The following is a 23,041-nucleotide window of genomic DNA, read 5'->3' as shown; positions in this document are numbered from 1 at the left end:
AGAAGATGAACATATTGATGCAGAAAAAACACACTGCTTATCACGAGCAATACAGAGGATAAATACCATGGTGCGGAGAGTGACAAATCTAGACAGATAGTTTTAGAAAGAACATTCAGTAACTGGGGAAAAATCATTCTTAACTTCCACCATAATATAGTCCCCTTCAATCTATGTCTAGGTTTTGAGGGCCAGTTGACCCACTACAAAATCACAGTACTAAATAGTTCAAATGAAAGCAGCCACCTAATGCTAGGTGGGCAGACCATACATAAATCAAGCCCAGACGCAAGGTGGAGCAACTTGTTTAGGCTTTATCCATACTGGAATGTCTTCCTATGGGAACAAAAGATAAAGATTTGGACAGAAAAACATCACCCACATTGAAATAGCACTCTTCCTTATCGGCTAATCCGCCCCACCATGTTAGGAAAATACCACCATGGTGGTCTCGACCTCTAGAAGAGCGAGATCGGAGTTATCAGGAAGGAAGTACCTTTACCTTGTGGCAACACAGGGCAGGGTTAAAAACGGATTTAGGATGATATCTTGAGCTTATGTCTCAGACATCCTTCATAGCTACAATCTGCCAACATGTTTCGGCCTCTGTAAGAGCCCAAAATGGGTCCAGGGCCTTTGTCAGGGCAATACTGGTACTCCTAATATCTATCCTACATCCTCATGCGTACATGCAGGTAATAGTAGATATTACCTCTAACGGTCCTGTTAGTTAGTTTCACCTGTGGATCAAAAAGCACAATAATATATGAACTTAGAATCAAGTTTCTACAATGCATCTTCCTTCTCTTACAGTTTCTTCAGACTTTTTATCCCAAAGCTTATTTCATAAAGAAATACAACAGTGCATAACTTGTGTCACATTTTTGGAAAAAAATATCACCCATTGCTCAAGTTTAAAAAGCAGTGAGCATTCACGGATAGTGCATCTACTTACCCTATTCTCCAGGAGTTCGAGAGTGATAGGCACCCTGGAGGGGGCCCGCTCCTTTAGTCTCATACTTAAAAACATTAAGAGGGAATTTCCATCGTAAGTCATACTCTGTCGTAGTTGTGTATTTTCATGTATGTAAAGGATTCATCGTAGGAAACTAGTAAAAGAGTCTTCTCATGCAACATCGGTCTGCACGTCGAAGTCAGTAACAAGGATCATCTGAAAAATGATCTCTTCCTTCTATGCATTGCAATCAGGACATACCAGCTGTACTATCCCAAGGTAACCTTTGCTGGATCGGGATCATTGTCTACTCAGTTCTTTGTCTACACTCCGAATAATCCATACACCTTGCCATTTGATATTTGGGTCACGTTTCTTCAGGTTTTTTTCTATTATTTCTACTTCATGCAGGTAATCATAACACCCTTGATGGGTCCCATGTTCGGGCGCATATTAACATTATGTGATCCACACTTATGCCATTATTTCAATTATAATTGAATCACATGTAAAAATGACATGTCTGCCCATTATTCACAAGGTTTTGGAGAAATCTCTATCAGACGAGTTATGATGAGTGAATAGTATCATTGGTGTCAGTGGGCTGAAATATCTTGTAAGCACAACCTGGATTTTGGTGACTCACATGCTATGAACATACATGCTATGTCTGGGATGACTCGCTCAGATGTAGAAGGATGAGTAAATGGTAACCATGATGACAGTGGGTAAAGATCCTATTATCAAAACCCCCATGGAAACATCATGTGAGTAGTGAGTGTTTTTCACTTAATATTTCACACCCACCAACATTCATGTAATTTGCATTCAGCCCCCAATTTGTACAGCTAAATTTGGCACCAGCGCTAGGGGAAGCACAGGGGTGCACCGTATTTTTGTAAATACAGTGCATTCTTGCGTGTCAGAACTGACGTGGAGCGGCGCTGCTAGTTTTGGCGCAGTGCCACGCTGCCCCAGTTCCTTGTAAATCTGGCCCTTCGTCTACTTATATAATCAGAAAATGTTTGTTTGCTTTGGCTAGCTCACAGTACTACATCTAAACCCCTAACCTTTCAGGGTAATAGATGTTATTGGTAACATCAAATATGACCACTCTGATTCCCAAGGAATTTGTGAAAACAGATCTAACTCTTTCGTTCGTTACTTCTGAATGCTCAAAGATACGAAAATAAATGTTCAAATATTTATTGAAGACATCTCATCCTTATAATAAAAACATGAGCTGCGATTATTAGGCAGGTGAGTCACAAGATTATAATAAGCATTATTAGAATGATGAAAAATACAAACAATTCAACCATGTTAATTGTTGCTATGTTACTCCTATCTGTCACTAGTACCTATGTGCTAAAGAGAGCATAGCAGGAGTACCCTCTGCCAGACCTGTTGGGATGATCTAACCCCCAAACCATGGTATTAAGTGTCAAGAAGTCAGCCTTAGGGCATTCACAAATGCACCAGACTAAGTGTGCAGGCTATCTTCCTTCTCAGGATGAAGGTCGGAGCCAGCAGAACTGCATCTCAGTCACAGCGCACAGCGGTTCCATGATAACCTCAGCATGAAGTGCTCCTCTTGCCACGTTTAGCATGGATGATGTTTATATAATAAAACTCAATCCTTGTACTGTGGCAGAGGTGCAGAACAGCTTCTTTAGTTCGGCTAGAGTGAAAGAGTTGTCTGCTGCGAGCACAGGAAAGTAGAACAAGGGCATCATGTTTTGATTGTACGATCCTGGAACAAAATGTTCAGAATACAGAGTGACAATGTCTATCAAGAATAAATGCATATGTGTCTTACCTTAAAGAAAAACACGTAAAATTCACCACTAGAAAACAATGTCAAGTTAAAAAGGAAATCCAAAATGGAGACCAAACGCAGGCCCTAAAACAAGTTGAACAGTGGGATATCATTGCTGAAATAGACTAAATTAATCAACAGGGTTGGGTGCGATGGGTGAATTTACAGAGCTTTGAGCACTCTTCTTTTCTTTCTATTTATTAATTTTACTCATCTCATAGCTTCATCAATTATATTTTCCTGAGTTTAACCTGACAGTACTGATAAGTGATGTAGGGAGAGCTCACAAAAAGTGAGTAAGTGCGCAATTAAAAGAAAGACCATTAAGTAGCATAATTCAAGAAGTTTTAAATTTCAGTACTCAGCACTTCTGAAAGGAGAAGCCAACATATTACTTTTTTCACAGCACATTAATAAATCATGACAAACTATGAATACAGACACAGACACCAACCTGTAGCTCAGACGCTCCTCATAAATGGGGTTATCAAGTGAAATATGGGGCATACTTTCACCCCACTCACAGGTTCCACAAAAAGAAAAAAGCAGACATGGTGGCATGGTCAAAACAGATGCATGAGGCTGTTCTAACCAATGTGGATATTCTCCCATGGTTGAGGAGGGGGGGATCTTTCTCAATCCAACGAAGTGTGCTCCTCCGTGTGCTCCTCCAGTGACTCCTTAAATATGAATGCAAGTGGTAAACATTTTTCACCTGCAATTGATCAACTTTTAAGAAGAAGCTGGCCGGCCTTTAATCAAACAGCCGTCTTCTTACATTGATGAAAACTCTGAAAGTATATGTGTTCTGTCAATTTATATAATTATATGTTTAAGGAATAGCACGTTTCAAGGACCTGAGAGTCATAAAAGCAAAGGAAGGATTAGGTTTGAGTGAGTTTCTCCCATCCATGGACAAGGAATTCCAAGCACCAGAGCCCTTCTCCGTAGAAGTATATTTGGAATTTAGGCACTCTGGAGTCTTCAGTCAATGAAATAGATGACAGACTTGCCTTTCACATGACCCTTTGACCATTCAGGGTTGCGATTCCCTGCGCAGTAATATCCCATTTTCCAGTGGTCCTAATACTGAATTGCAAAGAGAAATAAACATGTTTATTATGGTCCATTTCCTTTTGGCTCTTTCCTTCATTGCTTTGTTTTGAACTTGCTTGCTAAAAAATCTTTCATCTCTCTACTCCCTCAGGTATTCAAGGTAGAGGTTCTCTGCAATGGACGGAAGCACTCTCTGGAGAGGCGATACAGTGAGTTCCATGCACTCCACAAAAGGGTAAGGAATGCCCTTCTTTTTCCATAGTCTGCCTCTCCTAACTTTTTTATATCGCTGCCTACCAGAAATCTTGGAGACTTTAAGAAAGGTGACCTAGTAATGCATTCCACTCGTTGATTACTATTGGCTTTGTGGTTTGTAACTCACACCTTCTGGCTTTCCATTTGCTGGCTTTATTTACTTTAGGCTCTTGAGGTTCAGTTCATCTCGCCTGTTACCTAAACCATTTTTATAGTATTCTTCCACAACGCTCTTTCTGTTAACAGACCTTTAAATCTTGTTCTTACCCCGTCACATTGATGTGCATTCAAAAACTAAGGCCAAATGTCAGGCACTCTCTTCCAAGGCACTTGTTTACTTTTCTTTCTCGGATGTCAAAGTGTGAGGATTTATTTGACAATCTTGCTGGATGCTGGGAGTAGGAAAGAATGTTTGCTACCACACAGCATTTAAATAAACTCAGTATTCCAGAATATATCAGAATTAGGAACATACAAATGAACCACATTTTTTTGTTATTTCTGAAGTGTGCTGGAGAAAAATACTTTAATATGATCTAAATAAATTATTAAACTTATGTGACACAATTTGCACACATTTTTGGCTGTGCACTGTATAGTTTTATTAGTAAAACTGTATGTCTGTGCAAATGTAATGGTCATTTCAATTGAAAATGTGTTGTTTGTAAAAGCAGTGTGTTACCCCACCATGAATACACCAATATTCACCACTGCACTCTACCCTACACCATTCTACACTACTGCACTTTATTCTGCACCACTCCACTTTAGACTACTCAACACCACTGCAATCTGCACCACTCCCCTCTGTGCCGCTGGACTTTACACCACTTCACACTATGCCTCTCAACTCTACCCTGCACCTCTCTACTCTATGCCAATGTCCTCTTCGCCATTCTGCACTACACCACTGCACTGTTCACCACTGCACTCTACACCACTACAGTCTAGGCTACACCAATCTACTCTGCACAACTCCACTGTATGCCACTGTACTTTACGCTACCATGCAACACTGCATTCTACACCACTGCACTCTATGCCAATACACTCTACACTAATGCACTTTACTCTGTAACACTCAACCCTATGCCCCGGCACTTTACTCCAATCCACTGTATGGCACTCTAATCTTATTTGCACCACTGCCGTCTATTTCACTGCACTCTACACCACTTTATGCCATTACATTCAATGCCACTCTACTCAACTATACTCTACCCTGCACCATTCAACTCTGTGCCACTTCACTCTACTCTAAAACAATCTACTCTATGCCACTGTACTTTACACCACTCTACTCCACTCTGTGCCACTACACTGTATGCCACTGCACTCTCTGCCACTCTAATCTTAACCCCTGCACTCTATTCCAATGCACTCTACTCAAAGACACTCTATGTCACTGCATTCTACTTTGCATCACTGTACTCTAAGCCACTTCTCTGTCTGCCACTGCACTGTACTCTGCAGCACTGCACTCTCCGTCACTGAACTCTACTCCACTCTACTGTGCATCCACTCTATGGCACTGCACGCTATGGCACTATACTGTACTCTGCACCACTCTATGCTATTCTTCTCTGCACCACTCCATACTACTGCACTCTATGCCGCTCAACTCTACTCTGTACTCTATGCCACTGCAGTCTATGCCACTCAACTTTACTCTGCACCACTGGCGTCTGCCTCAATCAACTCTACTCCACTTCCCTCTGCACCACTCTATGCCACTCTACTCTATATCACTGCACTCTACACCACTGCATCCTACTCAGCACCACTCCACTCTGTGCCACTCTGCTCTGCACCACTCCACTGTACTGTGCATCACTCTAATATACCTACTGCATTCTATGGCGCTGCATTGTATGCTGCTGAATTCAATGGCACTCACTCAATGCCACTGCACTCTACACCACTATACTCTGCAACACTCTATGCCAATGTACTCTACACCAGTCCACTCTATTCTGTGCCACTCTAGTCTATGCCACTCTACGTGACTCCACACTGTGTCACTCCAATACAAGACACTCTGCCACTCCACTCTACAACTCTCTACACCACTCTTCGTCATTCCACTCTACGACACTCCACACCACTCTCCTCTATGCCACTAATGTTTAGCCATGTTGAACAGAAGCCACATGGGTAACATGTGGCTATGCAAAGCCAACAGCTCTTGCATAGGAGAGACCTATTGGCTTTGCCAATGCTTGTTTAATACACTGACTCCTCGTAGTATGCTCTCTTTCTCTCTTTAACATCCTTCTCTACCCTTCCACTTCTCCCTTACGCTCCCTTCACCCCTTTTACTCTATCACATCTTTCACTCTGTTTCTCTTCTTTCTCTTCTGTCTCTTTTATTTCTCACAAACTCTCATCTCTTTTTTCTGACTCCTCCCTTCATCTGGCCCATTGCAGTAGACGGGGACATGGGCAACACTGGGATTAAATCGATGCGGGGGACGCATCCTGCTCTACTTCATTCTCAATATCTAACCCAGTCTTAAGATGGAGCAGAGGCCTGGTTTGGTACCTCTCCCTCTGGCTTCTATGTTAATGATTGAACTATAAAGTTTGTCCCAGGCTACGCTCCTGCTTTCCAAGTTGCGTTTCATTGTTCCATAGTCCCAGGTGCTGCACGCCGCTCACTGCTGCCACTGTTGAAGAGCGCGGCTTCCATGACTGGGATAATAGGAGAGACTGACTGATGTACATTACAAAATACTACTTTTGTTCCCTACTTGTGGTACCTACTGAAGGAGAACTCCTTTGAAAACTACCCATGCTTCCTCTATCTCACAACTACTTCATAGCAGTATGTTTGAGGTTGCAAGAAGAAGAAACATACCTTTAAAGTTTGCAGCAAACTGCCATTATTGGACGGCATCTTCTGCAGATCTCTGGTGGCATCCTGGCAGCCCAGGAGATAGCTGCATGAGACGATGCAGTGATTTGCTGATAGTTTTAATTACATATTTCTCATCCCAGGGACTATTGGAAAGCAAAGATAGCTCAAGGTAGCATGACGGGAACCTTGGAATAGAATTCAGCATTTTGAAGAGGAGACAGATGTCCTAAATAAATACTTTCACAGTCGTATCTCAGTTAACATCAAGTCCATCCCTATTAAGCCCGACTCATGGAAGTAACAGATGTCGATCAACCTTTCAAAACATCCCCCATATTATATCCATTGATGTAGTTAGCCCACTAACTTCACAGTATTGATGACATCAGCTTTGCAATGTGCTTTCACTTTGCTTGAAGAGCTCAGGATTGATCATTATGTTTAGAGCTGCTAACAAAATGTCTTCCGGAACCTTTGTTTTCCAGATAAAGAAGGCCTGCAAGGTGCCAGACTTCCCACCTAAGCGGGTGCCCAACTGGCTGCCGAAGATGATGGAGCAAAGGCGGCAGGCCCTGGAAGCCTACATTCAGGTGAGTAGCAGGGGGGAAATTCCAGGCACGCACCTGGGAATCTCATATATCCCACGGGCTCCTGCCTTGGCTGTGGACAAATCTACAAAACGTGGAATTCTCGGAGGGGAAATAGAGTCTACTATAGAAATGCATAATTTTTCCCTTATGGGGAAAACATATATGAGAAAGTCCTTCTCCTACAACCCTATCATATCTAGAGATGATCTGCTCCCTTGTCCATTCTGGAATGAGAGTAGCACTACCCCTTAGCTTTAGCAAATGTATGACCATTTCTTGGTTGGGAAGTGGTCTGATCGATGTTTGTGAATACCCACTAATAAACATGTTTGTGGCCATTCACAAAATAACACGGCTAAGCACTCCTTTTAAGACCTACTGGCGTGGGATTTTGTACTGCAGATGTCTCTGTACCTGCTGTGGAGAAATCCACAGTAGTAAATCCATTTACACCTGCCAGAATCTCTGTTGTGAATTGTTAGCAGGCACAATACCTTTCTCAAGTTAATCTAGAAGTGCTTGAAAGCTAATTCAGTTTTGTGAAGGTCCTTTAGAGGGTTCCCTCTGCCCCAACCTTTCCTGCTACTCTATACCTTGCCTTTCCCTGTGGAGGAGTTCAATGAAGCGATTGAGTGGCGCAAGAGAAGATGAGTAACAAAAAGTGCACAACATGATGGCAGGAATCCTCACACCCGGTAACAAATTGTCCAGCAGTGTTTGATTTCTGTTTGGTGTTGCAGAGATCAGTGGATATCCATAGGCATCTGTAATTATTTAATTCACTTGGACGCCTAGTATGCGCTTTGGTTATATATTATATTAGTCAACATTATGCAAGAAGAGAGTGGAGCCTGATTTTTCCTAATTACAGATGACTATATATTTGCACTATAATTTTTCTGAATCAATAATTAGCTTCCTTGAGGTAAGAATGTTACGGTAAGAATTTTACATGTTGATACAATGAGATTTGGCTAAACTGAATGAAGAAAAGGGTAGTAAGGGTAATTGTAGGATGCTACGATCCTGTTGTCCTCATGAGAACTCTGCCCTTAAATAACTGAATTGGGGTTGCAACGTTCAGATATTAGTTTAGTGGCTGCACATTTAGTGGTGCAAGGGCAACACAAAACTAAAGTAAGATGTATCAAGCCTTGCGTGGCCCTCAGTGGCTTGATAAATCTGGAGTCATGCAAGGCAGTGTAAATTGCTGTGTTGCTTTACTCTGCCCTAGGGAGGCGGTCCTTGGGTGGAATGTGGGTGTTTCCCATGCATCCCCGTATGTATTTGTATTGTTACCAACACTGGTAAACCTGGGTATGCGTCAAAATGGTACGCCTCCCCGGGGTAGACACAAGGGGAAATATGTTTATTTCTCCTCGTTGTTTCCTCTTTCTACGTGTGCTGCATTCTGCAGCACACTTAAAAAAAGTGGAAAATGCCTCTGAACATTGTTTTTGTTCAGGAAGGTGTCCCTTCTGACACAAAAACAATCCTGCCTACAATGCAGGCACCCTTGCAACACGGTGCAAGGATGCCTGCATTGGCGTTAGGCAGCCAAAAGGGCATCTGTGCAAGGGAAGGCCAGGAATGTGCCGTATTTTGTTGAATACAGTGCTTTCCTGCGCTTTCTCTTTCACGCAGTGCAACAAGGTGGCTTGCTGCTCTCCGTAAACATTGATAAATGTGGCCCTAAATATATGTCTATGAAACCGAACTAAGCATTGTAGTGAGTGAATTACAATGAACTGTAATCATCCAACATTCTATCTGTGTTTCACTGTCCAGCTGTGCATCTTTACACTTATGTCACTGATCACTAGCACTGCGCCGTCACAGGGCGCACCTAGATGTTCTTTTAATGCTTACTGAAGAAAATAAAATGAGATTAGCTTTATTCAAATTTAATTATATTGCCAATTTTGTTTTGTTCAGGGGTGTATTGAAAAATCAGTTGCTCCTCTTCCCATTTCCTCTCAAAATTGAGTGGTTCTTTTAATACATTTCTGAGGGAATTATTTTATACTTGTATTCCTCCAATACACAGGTTCTCAGGAATACTGAGTCGTTTCTTTTCTTTACTGAGTGAAAACACATACATTTCTATGTCCATGTCTTTTCTTTCAGTCTGGGACAGTGAGTCATGACTATCCCAACTTTGCCCTGCAGTGGGCTATTAATATACTGTCTTGTTTTTTTTTTGCACAGGGCGTATTGTGGGAGAACCAGGATATTCCCAAAGAGGTCTTCGAATTCCTGAAGGTTCGGCACTTCCCACACAGTCATAGGAACAGCAGCATAGAGTGAGTATCTTAGCAGTTCCAACTACTATGATATTACTATGATATATCTTCCGAGGATCAGATTTAAAAGGATGCGGCCCTGTTCCAGTGGGATGCCTGGCATTACACTACGAACAACCAATTCATTTCAGTTGGGAGCATGTCACAGAGTAAAAAGCTCAGGCTAGAGTACCGAGTATTCATTAGGCTGAATGATATGACTTCCATGTAGCTCATCAGTAATGCCATGTGAACGGTGAAGACATTTGTAATGCCACTGTGAACATGGAACTCACAGGCAGTGAAGAAAGAACATTTGTCTTCATTGTTCACTGTAGTATTCCCGACTGGCCGTCTAAAGGAAAGTAATGTGAACTTTGTGTCTGTGACAGAATATGTGCCCTGAGGAAGAGACCAGGATTCCTTGTAGCCCAGTAGGCTATATGTTTAAACTTTATAATCACAGACAATGTATACAACCTGAAATCTCAAAGTTCACATATACATTTTTAGGTTTCACCTGAACAGCACACATGCAGTGTCAGCAAAATCTATTGTTAAAAACAAGCTTAAAGTCCGCCCATTACTCACCAATACAGACCATTAGTTTGCTTCCATGTCATTCTTGTTTCCTCGTGACTCCTGATTGGTCATGCCTCTTGGTCCTCCTGGTTGCTCACCTCCTCCTGCTTTCTTCCCAGAGCTTATGTCTTTGCCGTGGAGCATCGAACTATCACAGCTTTCTGTTCATGCTGCTCCAGGTACTTTTTGTACTTTTGCCACGCACTCCAGAAGAGTGAATGGAACTGTTAGTTTCTCGCCACCCTCCCTGGCCTCCTCCTCACTGCCTGTTATTGATTCGCCTTCCCCCTCAGCTCCCTTGTGTTGTCCCCCCAAAGCTCTCCTGCTTTTCGTTGCTGCTCTCCGTCCTTCCATGCACTTCCCTGGTGTTGTTCCCCCCATTCCCCCCACGTATGCTGTCCTTTGTTTCTGTTTCCTCCCTGCTCCCACCCCTCCAGCGCTTTTTTAGACATATCAGGCTTAAAGAAAAAAACTTGCTTTCACGCTGTCAGTTCTTGCCACATCAAGCACTTTTTTCCTTTACTTCGAACCATGTTGCCAGCAGCCTATGCTGCTGTGCAAATGTAGAAAAAAACATTGCCAAAATAGTAGATCTTGCATAGGTGAAACCTATTGACTTTGCCAATGCTTGTTATTGGATAAAAGGAAACAGAACTGAGGCTTCACAACTGAATCCTCAGACCTCTTGCACACAAAAAAGAGGTATTCTAGGTAGAGTTCCCATTTAAAGTGCCTCCTAGGAGCAAGAGGAGAGAGGAATTTTAAAAAGTTGTGCATTCCTGTCTTTGAAGTTGAGTAACCCTAAATGAAGGACTTTGATGAGGAAGAAGAGATGAAGAAGTAACCTTTGCTACATCTATGCACTGTCTGTAACTCTATACTTGCTGCAGACATGTCAACCTCAGAATCATATGCACTGTTTGATTGCACAGGGAGGAGTAAAAATGGGACTTTGGACCCCACCCACCACCATCCCTCCTCCCTTCTAAATAGCTTCATCCGCCGTCTTCAACCGGAATAAAGGGTTATCTGGAACCACCTCCTACGCCCTGGAGAGGTTTAAATTGACGCCTGAGCTGAAAACCTATTCTGAGAAATTGTTTCCAGCTCACTGCGAAATAGGGGCTCTTCGTCGGTCGCCAGGTGATGCGCCCGCATGCCACAAGGCGGCGCTGTGTGAATTATGAGTCCTGCACCACCACCCCTTGCAGAGATGGTTCGTCATTGCCAGCAGTATGGCTGGCCGAATGCCATTGTCATCAGAGAATCCGCCTCTTTGTCACTAGAATTTCCTCCAGTAGTCTGGAGTTTCCTACAGTTGTACGCTGAATGTCCCCCCCATTTGTGTGTCGAGTTTCCCTCTGGCTTCGTCTGAATTTTCTTTTTCTCTTTCCAGCTTCCTGACTGAATTAATGCCAGTAGAGAACACGTAAGTCCACATACTTTTTTGTGTTGTTTTGCCTGCCACCGTGCTGACTTGCCTCCCCTGCCAGGAGTGAGGTTTTGGGGTGGGGAGGCAGAGGGTGACCTCTGTGTTCATTGTACAGCATCCTACGTCCCTCAGGCCATCGGCATGCCCCTACAGCGCTCATATCTCTCAAATCAACGGAAAAGCGCAGACCTGCAAATGTGTGTTTTCTTGGTGACATGCAGTGCTTAATTTGTGCTTGTTGTTTCCGGTGCAAAGCACCGGCACTTATTTTTGAGGGCCGGCGCTTACTTTTCTGTCTGAAGCATTTACTGTGTGCAAAAGACACGTGGGAAAGATGGAAGAAGAGAAAAACGAAAAAGCGTGAGAAAGGGGAAAAGCAGGAAGCTGACAGAGTGAGCTGAAGGGGCAGGGAGTGGCTATAAATGGACTGAAGAGGCCAGAGATGGCTTCAGGATTACGCTGCCTAAGTATTATGTGCTCGCACTTTTAATTTAGCAGCCGCGTGTTTCAGAGGAGAGTTTTGAGCACGGCACCTTTTTATTTACAAATTAAGCACAGGTGACATGGAGTCAGTGGCAGCCCTGTTCAGAGGGCCACTTATCTGCAATCTGGCGTCATGTGAATAAGGCCCATATTTATACTTTTTTAGTGCCGCATGTACGTCGTTTTTTGACGGAAAATCGGCGCAAACTTACAAAATGAATAAATAAAATGTAAAAAAAATGTGTACGTTCGCGCTGCTTTTGCATAAAAAAAATAACGCAAATGCGCACTAAAAAAGTGTAAATATGGGCCTAACTGTTTCAGCACAACCTGCTGTTGAGAGGCAGAAGCGTGTTGCTGAATTGGAAGTATAGAGACTAGTAATACGTCCGGGCAAGGTTGGCTCGAGAGCAGGAATAACACAGCTAAATTGGGGCGAATTAGACTGAGGTATCAACATGCCCAACTAGCACTGGCAAAGCCAACATGCCTGCCATTATCTGCAAGCCTTTTGGCTTTGTCAAAATGCTTGTTTTGTTTTGTCAAAGTTTGTGCAAAACTTTATTGTTGGGGGTTTTATGGGTCACATCGAGCTTAAAAAAACATTGGCTAAACACAAAAATATTTTTGGGTCTCAAAAATCACACATTGCATAGAGGTCCCTATCACTTAAGTGAATCACTTTATGTGTAAATGTGGTATTTGTGACAGAGCTGTCACTCACATAGAAGTTAGGCAATGGCTGAACCATTACTGCACCATGCTGTATGCTGCAGTGGGAGGAATTAAAATGTGGATATCAGATCAATAGATGAAGAGGGTTGTCTGAAAGCTTCTGTATTTATATTATGCATATGATGTTAGTGAAAATAAAAGCTCTTGGCTGGCGGCAGACCTAAACAATCATTTGCAATGCAATAGGTCTCGCTTTACTTGAGTTGAAGCTCTTGACACTACAAATGCACAACAGGACTTTTTTTGCAACAACATTTGGTTAAGCCTGCTCCATACTTTGGTCCTTTCTGCCACATAGTTCCAGTGGTCCTGCATATAATTAGAGGGCTAGTAGACCTACTGGAATATTGTTTCAAACAAGGCCCTTAAAATACTAACTACTCCTAGGTGCAAAACAAAACTTTTAGCCATAAGAGAACTTAAAAGTACACTGAATGGTGGGATGTGTTGTTATTTTGGCAAACGTGCAATAATCCATGTAGTAGGGTCAGTCTGCAAAGCGTAACAAAAGAGCCCCATGGTGGGATAAACGTAAAGCGTTTACCAATGACATCAAGGGATTGGTGAAAGGCAAGCCCAGGAATGAAAGTGACAGGCATGAGATGGGCGTGTTTAAAGCCCACAGAATAGATTACAACAGTTCAAAAAGCAGCACTTGCGCGCAGATAAACTCGACCTAAAAAGGGTGAGGAAGAGTTTCTGGTGGAGGAAACAGTTACTGCGTGTGACTGGGCAGTGATCCAAGCAACACAAGAACAGGGGGCCTGTAAATGTGTTGGATTGTAGCTCACTTTCTTTGCAGAGGATTGGTAAGTAAAGGTACTGCAGTGGGGCACTAACACTTACTTGGCACCTGCTACAGCCTTTGATTTCTTGGAATAAGTGCATGAGATCTATAAATGTATAAAATATAAATCATGCATAGCACACACATCACAAACTGAATTCACTTTAATAATAGAATTAATTCCCAACACTATCATATTTATTATTGAGTAGAAAAAGAGGAAAATATGAGTAATCGATGGAATGATATAGTCTGTGATGTGCAGGTTTGCATAAATAATTCTGCATAATGTACCAAATCACTGAAGATCTTTCTGATGGATACACCAGTGTTTCGTGTTTGGAATGGCAGCTGTAACTTCTGTCTAAAAGCTGCTAGAATTCTGTTCCAATTTTGTCCAGCTGAAAACAAAGTAGTAGATGCAGTTAACACACTTTTAGAGACTAATTCTTCAAGGCCATGTAGTTTATTGTGTTACATGTTGTGGTATCTGATATATTATACTATATTAGTTGATGTCAGTGCTTAATTTGTAAATGAAATAACGCCAGTGCCTAAAGCTATGCTCTGAAACATGCAGCTGGTGCAATTAAATATGCTTTCACAAATTCCAAGGCTGTGTTCCTAAATCCACCTCATTTATCTTCAAATCTCTAAAAGACACCCCGGTCCCCTTTATCTCACTTCTGCAGGTTTTCTCCCTTCGTGACTACTTTAATGTATTTCTCCTCTTCCATCTTTCCGCTTTTTAAAAATGTTTCTGTCTCTTGCTCTGGTAAGCGTCTAACGCAAGTAAATAAGTGCCGGTCCTCAAAAATAAGCACCGGTGCCCCCCACTGGCAACCACTGGCTCAAATTAAGCACTGGTTGATCACTGAGATAGGTGGAGTGTGAGCTTCAGATTTTCCGACAATCAGGCTGGGATATAATGTTTAAATACATTATACGAGAAGCAGGGTGCATGGGAGGGGCCTCAAGGCCAGTGAAAAGCGAAAGGAATATAGAGTGGTAGGGGTACTATGTGAGGGAAAACACAATATTTTGTAAAATGACAAATATTTTTGATGTCTTTAAAAACTGAGAGAGTTTGTGCGTTTTTGTCTGAATGTATGTAAACATTCCTAGTGAAATCCAGCAGACATCTCACCATACCCAACTGCAAGCATCTGTACCCAACTATTTATCGGAAAATTCATTTTTAGGGGGGTGTAGCACCCCAGCCCCTGCCCCCGATGCCATGGCCCTGTATTACCGTCATCTGTATGGTGGACATTCTGTCAGTGATGTAATTTCCTAGTGCCTTTGAATTTTGGTGGCTTCCCACATGGTTCTGGGGTTACCATCACTGAACGTTGTCTGACTCACCTTTTAATACTGTTTTACCGGTAGTGGGCCATGGTCGTATTCTGGATTATGTGGGCTGTGGGTGTATAATCTGTTTATATTTAAGGTTTAAACACCGAGTTTTTTGGCAATATGCATGCATCTTGATCAACACATGGAGATGTGTCTGTGTGGTGTTGCCCAACGAGAAATGCTATTGTGTACTGGAACAACCAACTACAAAGCATATATCATCTGTGTTGAATGTACATTATGAGATCTGTCCAGTGTGTTCTAATTGTTATTTGCGTGATGTTCCATGATGGGAAGTACTTATTGTAAGCACAGTAATATCCAGGTACATCCATGTGTTGTTGGATACATGAAAGTTGGCCTGTGTAATGGTTTGTGTTGGAAGTTTGTTAGTTGTTACTAAGTATTTAGTATTCTTGTGATCCAAGTGATATCTGGCTAAGTGGCCAATCTGTGATATGTTGTGTGCATGCATGGGGATCTGTCTAATGTAGTTTGTTAGAAGTTTGTGTGTGTTGCTCCTTAGTGGTTAGTGATGTTGTGACTTGTGTGATAGCCTGTGTGTCTGACTGACTGAGTTGGTTGGATGGAAGGTGCTCTATCTAGTGTATTCAATGGGGCGTTCACATCTCTGGTGGGAGCAATTCTGGAGTACAAAATATGTTGCATAAATGAGATGGCTATCATTAAGTCATGGAAGTTACGGGCAGTACTGAATTAAGTACAGCACACTGTATGGATTTTAGTGATGTGGTGGCACAGGTTCATTTATGATGTTCTGTTTTTTTGCCTTTTAGAGGGATTTATGGCTACCTATGCAGTAGCAGTACTCACTGGTTGTTGTCCAGTGTCTGAATTTCTTGGTCGCTTGTTGAAATCTATATTGTTCAAACTAGCCAGCAGTGTGGCACCTGAGCACTGTGTGTTTACACCTAAAGGCCATAGTGACAATAGGCTCAGTGAGAAAAGGTAGTGCCAAATGCAAAGACAATGCAAAAATTTAAAGGTAGAGATACTGACTAGTGCTGTGCATTTGTGTCACCTGAATAAAATATCAAATGTAACAGCAGTGCATCAAAGCCTTTTACATGGCACAGTCTTGTGTAATTTAAAGGACTAAGGGCCAGATGTAGAAAGAAATCTGATTGTGATTCCCTAATTGCGAATCTTTGAAATTCGCAATTAGAAAATCGCAAACAGTGATGCACTAATATGTCTCAGACACATTTCCCAGTTGGTTGCAAATAGACCTACCTCATCAATATTCATGAGGTAGGTCGAAATTTGTGAACCATTGGAAATGGCCAAAATCAGAGGGGTGGTGGCCTACTGGGGTCAGCAGACCACCATGTCTGTGATTGCTTTTAGATAAAATGTAAAGGAAAATGGGCTGCATTTCAAAAATAAAATTAAAAAAAATCTTTACATTTTTTAAGGGTAGGCAGTGCTTGCTCTTAAACAATGTTTGCACCCACATTCACAAAGGAGAAGGGGTCCCTTGGAGACCTCCTGCCATTTGCGAATGGGTTACCACCAACTTGAAGTTGATGGTAATCTGCGAATGTTTTGCAACCCTATTTTGGTCGCAAAACATTAATACATCCCACTGTAGTCGCTATTAGGGAGGGACGCCCTTAACATGCCCCTTACGAATGTCTAATCACAAACCTATTTGCGGGTCATTAATAGCTCACAGAATCACAAAGTAGGGTTTGTACATCCCATAATGGTTTTTAGCCATTGCAAATGGCCTGGTTCTGCGACTCAGACCATTTAAATTTGCTACAAACCTTTGTGCATCTGACCCCGATTTCTCTTGCTTCACCTGGCCTGAAACAGGTAAAATTTTGAAGATTTGGTGCCCCAAACATTTCTATCTCTTTCTGAGTCTCCCAGGGCGTTTGAGACCTAATCTAGTCCTGGTTATAATCCTAGTCAGACTGGCACTCTGCACATTTGAGGGTAGAACACAAAATGGTTGATATGTTACTGCCCTGATGGACGAAGACCTATCAGGCCTCATTTCACCTTCTACTCCTACCCTCAAAGCAAATCCACTACTTTGTTTTACATTCTAGGGACCCTGTTATATTATGTTTAAAGGGAGAAGTAACCTCCCTTTCCACCTACAATGATTTTCTCCCAGACCTTTTCACTTTCAGTTGTCGTAGGAGATGACATTTCAGGATGAGAAAATACTGAAAGGACTAGTAGTATGGCGATGAAGGAAACTTTACCAGCCTTCACTGGTTTAGGCTGGACATCAGCATCGTCATCTTTTCAATCTTAGTCCGATTGTTCTCTGAAGGGATTCTCCCTATGGATTCTCAAATATGGTCAATGTCCAGAATCGTTGGACCATCAGCACTTTGAATGCAGCTCCCTGAAAGTCCACATGATGGGCAAAAAATGCTTCTTTTATTTCCATGTATTTGTATGTATTTGTATGTATCCTTGTACTCCTTGGCCCACTTTACAAAAAATTCAGAATACAAAAACCAATAACACGTGCAGGCAGAAATGTTCACAACAAATCAACCTGAAGCAACCCAATTCCTAATAGTGAGAAGAGAATGACCCAACATAAGATGTGTCTGGTGCCCTTACCACACTATCGGGCCCTTTGGTATGGGGCATGGTCTTTAATTTTAGTCTTTACACTTTAAGTTGAGAGGAACCCTTCTTAGCGGCCATGATTCCTCAGGGGCATGGCTGCATGGAGAGGAGCAAAAACTTTCACATTTTACTTGTTTATTATCCTTTTCAGTATTGTAGGCTTTTGCTTAGGGAATCAAAGTACATATAAAACTGGAAAGATATTGTATTAGAAACCTAAAATAGTAGGATTTGGGAAATGTAAAGCAAAAACACAAAGACATACGATGGAGAGAAGCTAGACTTATAAAAAATCAAATTAGGCATGTCTGAAGATCAATGTGTTAAATATGGCCCTGGCCAGATTTGAAGCACAATGCCCACACACGAAACCACTTGATTGCATTATAGGAGAGTTTGCAAAATGTGTATTGCTCCATGGAAACATATTCTGATCAGTGGAATAGGTTTATGTCAATGTGAATGTGGCACACCTTGGCAAGAGTGTCACTTGACTTCTTTTCATCTTCTGATGATCTTGCATTTTTTCAGTCTGTGCACTACTAAGGTTTGTTATCTGGTCTAATGTCAACTTTGCCAATATTCGGGAGGTCTTTTTAGTTTTTTCCTCAGCGGGAACATGTGTACCAGAGGAAGAGAATTACCTTTTTCACTGCACCAGTGCCACAATTTCCTAGCATTTAGGTCATCATGAGTTTTCATTTTCCTCATACCTGGTTCTCGAACCAAAGATCAATTTTCTCCTTTCTCTGATTGAAGGTTTCTACTTCTTTTCCAGATTCACTTAAAGAGGAGAGCCATACTTCAGCTCCATGTAGTGGAGGTCTATGCAGATTTAATTAGGTGTTTGCATTGATTGCATAGCATGCAGGCTGGAGTGTGTCATCCTTTTACAAAGCCCACCCATATGCATAGGTTAAACAATCTCTCAGTGACCTTCAGAGCAACTGTGACTTTAGGTGTACAGTCTATGATGTGTCTTCTTTTACAGCAAAGCATTAAGAAAATATAGTCTGTAGCTACTTAAGTCCCCACTCTTCTACATCCATTGTGCAGACAAACTTTTGAAACACATGAGAGAGCAACATATCCAGCTGATTCTCCTAATAATGATGCACCTGGACTGTCCCTTTATTAAAGCTAGTGATTTTCACTACCTCATTGCTGTTGTTTCCAGATAAGTCTCTAAAGATCTTCTAATTATAACAGGCTGAACGCCAACAGCATGGGAACGTAGGCAGTACGCACCCAGAATTACAGCAGCACCACATGGAAAGAGGTCTCTACTCCGTCTTAAGGGTCTTAGGCATTGGGTGATCTTTCTACCAGAGGATTTTTATGCAGATGTCTTAATATAAAGTTCGTGCATCTTTTCTGCATTACTTGTGGACTTGATCTCAGATGTATTACTAGCCTAGGAGTTCCCTACAGCACCAGCTTCTGGAAGCGTTGTGGATTCTTCACTCTTAGCTTTCACTGTCTCTCTCTCTTTCGCTCTAAAAACTGAATTATGGTGCTGGCTCGAAGGTGTGAACCAATGAAATTTGGCAGCTATGATTTGCAATGCACACAACACATGCTCTACCTTGCAGTACCCACCATTTTGCTTTCTTTATGACTAATATTCTGTTAATGTGCTGTAGGCAAATTGTTTTTGTGCATGGCGAGGGGTGTGAGTTATTTACTGTTGTGTGAGGTTTGACAAGCAAAAAATAAAAAAAGTCCTGAAATTCACCAGTTAGAGTGTGCAGCACACAGGGCCTCATTACGAGGCTGGTGGTGTTAGGACCGCCAGCCTCTGCTCTGTCGGTCTGACCGCCACATTAAGACCCGGGCAATCAGACTGCTAGGGTTCCACCATCTCCACCGGGATTGGTGGTCCCGATGGGTTGATGGCGGGTGGAGGTCATAATCTGCCAGGACAGCTCTGCCAGTGGATTACGAGGTTGTTCTCCACCAGCCTTTTCATGATGGTTTAACCGCCATGAAGAACAGGTGCAGGGGGCACAGGGGAACCCCTACACTGCCCATGCACTTGGCATAGGCAGTGCAGGGGTCCCCCTGCCCAGCACCCTCTGCTGTGCAGATAGTGAACATTGCGAGGGTGGTGGTGCACCCTGCAGGCAACAGCTTTACCGACGGCTCGATTCCGAGCCGGAGACAATGCTGCCACCTGTATCCCGCTAGGCTGATGGGCGGAAACCAATGTTTCCACCTGCCAGCCTAGCGGGAAACACCTAATAGGTCTGGCGGGGTGGTCGCCACTATGCCAGCGGCCACCCTGTCAGGAGTTTGGGGACAGGCTTTCCCATCTGCTTTCCCATCTGCCATAATCAAAATGAGTCTCTCAGCGTGCATCATATCTCACAACACGTCATGTTTTCTTTTTGTAGGTAGGCTTTTTTACATTCCATTGGCTAAGAGGTATACTAAGCCTGGCCGGGAGTGTGAGTTTTTCAGTTTTTTATTTGCCGAACCATACTAACCATTAATTGTGTTTTGTTCATGAATTTTAGGTGCTTTTTGTAATGTGCCACCTGCCATCGACCCATTCTGAGCAGCGCACAGCTTTGAGACAACATGCAGTCAACCCCCTTCAGCTGTGCACAGTGGGGGTGCAGTCTGCCAGATTTTAAATGAATGAAACTTTAGAGCCCCCTGCTTCCAAATGTATCTTTCCCCTTGATTGATCTGCTCAAAACATGACATAAGTAACAGAAAACTAAACATGCTAAATTCATGCAGATTCATCAAACTGGCGCAGGTCATGGACCTGCATTAAACTGTGGAAAACAACAGCAGGCTAAACATGTTATGTCTCTGTAAAATTCCATGCAGATGCGTCGCAAGAGTGCAAAGTCATTAGCATATCTATTATGTTTTGAACTCCTCCTTAATTTAGCTAACACAGTGGCTCTGCACAGACCCTGACACACCTGCGCGGGGTGTAACTTGCTAACTGCCTTCCAGATTTGATGCACACACATCAAACAGTACCAAAGATACAAGCACATTTTTTGCAGATTCGGCACACAATGCTAGTGCTATCACCTAGTGAGCACTGTTTGCTCCCTCCCCCATTTAACTGCTCTCCCAAAAAGTTCTGCACATGTTTGAAAATACCAAGAATAAACTAAGTCTAAGTGCTAAGTCTCTGCCAGATTTTGTGCAGAGCCATGAAACAGTGCCAAACTTATTACCAAACATGTTTTGACCTCCCACTTAACACGTCCCCACCCCACAACGCCGGATTTGCTTGAAACCTGAAATACCTGCACAGGGATGGAACTTGCTAACTGCCTGGCACATTTCAAGAATATTCTTCAAACAGAACCAACGTTATAAGCAAACACACAGACAGATCTAGCACTCCATTTATTTGGAAAATATTATTGCCCTCTGAACGTCTGTTATATTAACTTGGTTAATACATTATGGGGGTCATTCTGACCCTGACGGTCACCGACCGCCAGGGCCAACGACCGCGGAAGCACCGCCAACAGGCTGGCGGTGCTTCCTGGGCCATTCTGACCGCGTGGCGGTAAAGCCGCGGTCAGAAAAGGGGAACCGGCGGTTTCCCGCCGGTTTACCCTTGGCCCAGGGAATCCTCCATGGCGGCGCTGCTTGCAGGGCCGCCATGGGGATTCCGACCCCCTTCCCGCCATCCTGTTCCTGGCGGTTTTTACAGCCAGGAACAGGATGGCGGGAACGGGTGTCGTGGGGCCCCTGGGGGCCCCTGCACTGCCCATGCCACTGGCATGGGCAGTGCAGGGGCCCCCTAACAGGGCCCCACAAAGATTTTCAGTGTCTGCTTTGCAGACACTGAAAATCGCGACGGGTGCCACTCCACCCGTCGCACCCCTGCAAATCCGCCGGCTCCATTCGGAGCCGGCTTCCTCTTTGCAGGGGCTTTTCCGCTGGGCCGGCGGGCGATCTTTTGGAGATCGCCCGCCGGCCCAGCGGGAAAGTCAGAATGACCGCCGCGGTCATTTGACCGCCGCGGTCATTTGACCGCGGTGCGGTCTTTTGGCGGTCTCCGCCCAGCGGGCGGTGCCCGCCTCCCGTCGGGGTCGGAATGACCCCCTAGGTCTAATATAGCTAGTGCTGCAGTGTAGATGGACAGAAGCAATCGGGAATACCAGGCTTTCTCCTGTATTGGTTAGCCTGGGCAAGACCGATCAGGCACTACTCATGCGATGAGCACGAATGTGCTGGAGTTTCTCTTGAGGATGACATTGATTGCAAGGAAGCTCTGTACAACAAGCTGTTTGTCAGCAATGCCTGTTGATACCACCTCTATGCCAAGCACTTGTGTCATGACAGAAGTTCCCGCTGTACTTGGACAACAGAAGGTTGCTTTTGTTTTGTGCTATAATGGGACTGCACCACCACAACATCTGCTCCAAGGCTGCCAGCTGGAGTTCTTGGTTCTTAGTGACTGGATTGTGTGTTCAACTAGGCTTTCCTCTTCCAAGCCATACATCTACACTCTCTACCTCCAGCCCAACTAGCTCCACTTAGTATATCAGTGTCTGGCTCAGACGCTAAAACTAAGGGCCTGATTACGACCTTAGAGGAGGGGATTACTCCATCACAAACGTGACGTTTTTCCCACGTGCAGTATTACAAGCTCCATTATATTCTATGGAACTTGTAATACGGTGGGCGGGATATCCGTCACGTTTGTAACAAAGTAATCTCCTCCGCCAAGGTTGCAGTCAGGCCCTAAGTCAGTGAGATTGACAGTAATGTTTCTAGGTTTGGGTCTTGAATAAATGGGCTTTGGGTTCACTCCTTTCACTGTTTTTCTTCAATCAGCCTTTTTCAGACATTTGTTTGGGACTGTCAACCATGTCTTGAGTCAGCCCAGTGCAGTATTCATCTATCATCTAAAATTATTGGCTGTTGGGATGTATCCTTCCACCTCTACTCAGGTGCTTACATTGAACTGTACAAGGCATTACTTTACGACTGTTGCCCTCTTGTCCACTCTTGCTGCTTTCAAGTGTCTCGCTCTAATGCGCTGTTGACTCAGTCTTATCAGATAATCTTAAATAAAGTGCCTGTGCAGGACTGAGGACAGTGTTGTCCTCTAGACTATTTCAGGTAATGTGTTCCTAAAGAAATTAGATTTACCGCACATAAATCAGCATAGTCAATCACATAAGCCTCAAGTTAAAAAGACTCCAGCTCAGTAAAGTTTAGAAACCAAAAACTTTAATTAAATAATTAAAGT

General features: G+C 43.2%; 1 protein-coding gene across 1 annotated transcript in view; it reads left to right on the top strand.

Annotated features, from left to right (window-relative positions):
* SNX22 (sorting nexin 22) overlaps nucleotides 1-23,041 on the top strand; it is an 89,411-nt gene that overhangs the window by 51,712 nt on the left and 14,658 nt on the right. Inside the window, exons 2-5 of the mRNA XM_069222308.1 lie at nucleotides 3,982-4,065; nucleotides 7,428-7,532; nucleotides 9,741-9,835; nucleotides 11,793-11,825. Of these exons, the coding sequence (XP_069078409.1) occupies nucleotides 3,982-4,065; nucleotides 7,428-7,532; nucleotides 9,741-9,835; nucleotides 11,793-11,825 (317 nt within the window). The remainder of the gene's footprint in view (nucleotides 1-3,981; nucleotides 4,066-7,427; nucleotides 7,533-9,740; nucleotides 9,836-11,792; nucleotides 11,826-23,041) is intronic.

This window comes from Pleurodeles waltl, chromosome 3_1 (genome assembly GCF_031143425.1).
Source record: "Pleurodeles waltl isolate 20211129_DDA chromosome 3_1, aPleWal1.hap1.20221129, whole genome shotgun sequence".
Lineage (NCBI taxonomy): Eukaryota > Metazoa > Chordata > Amphibia > Caudata > Salamandridae > Pleurodeles > Pleurodeles waltl.
This window is presented reverse-complemented; position numbering and strand designations above follow the sequence as displayed.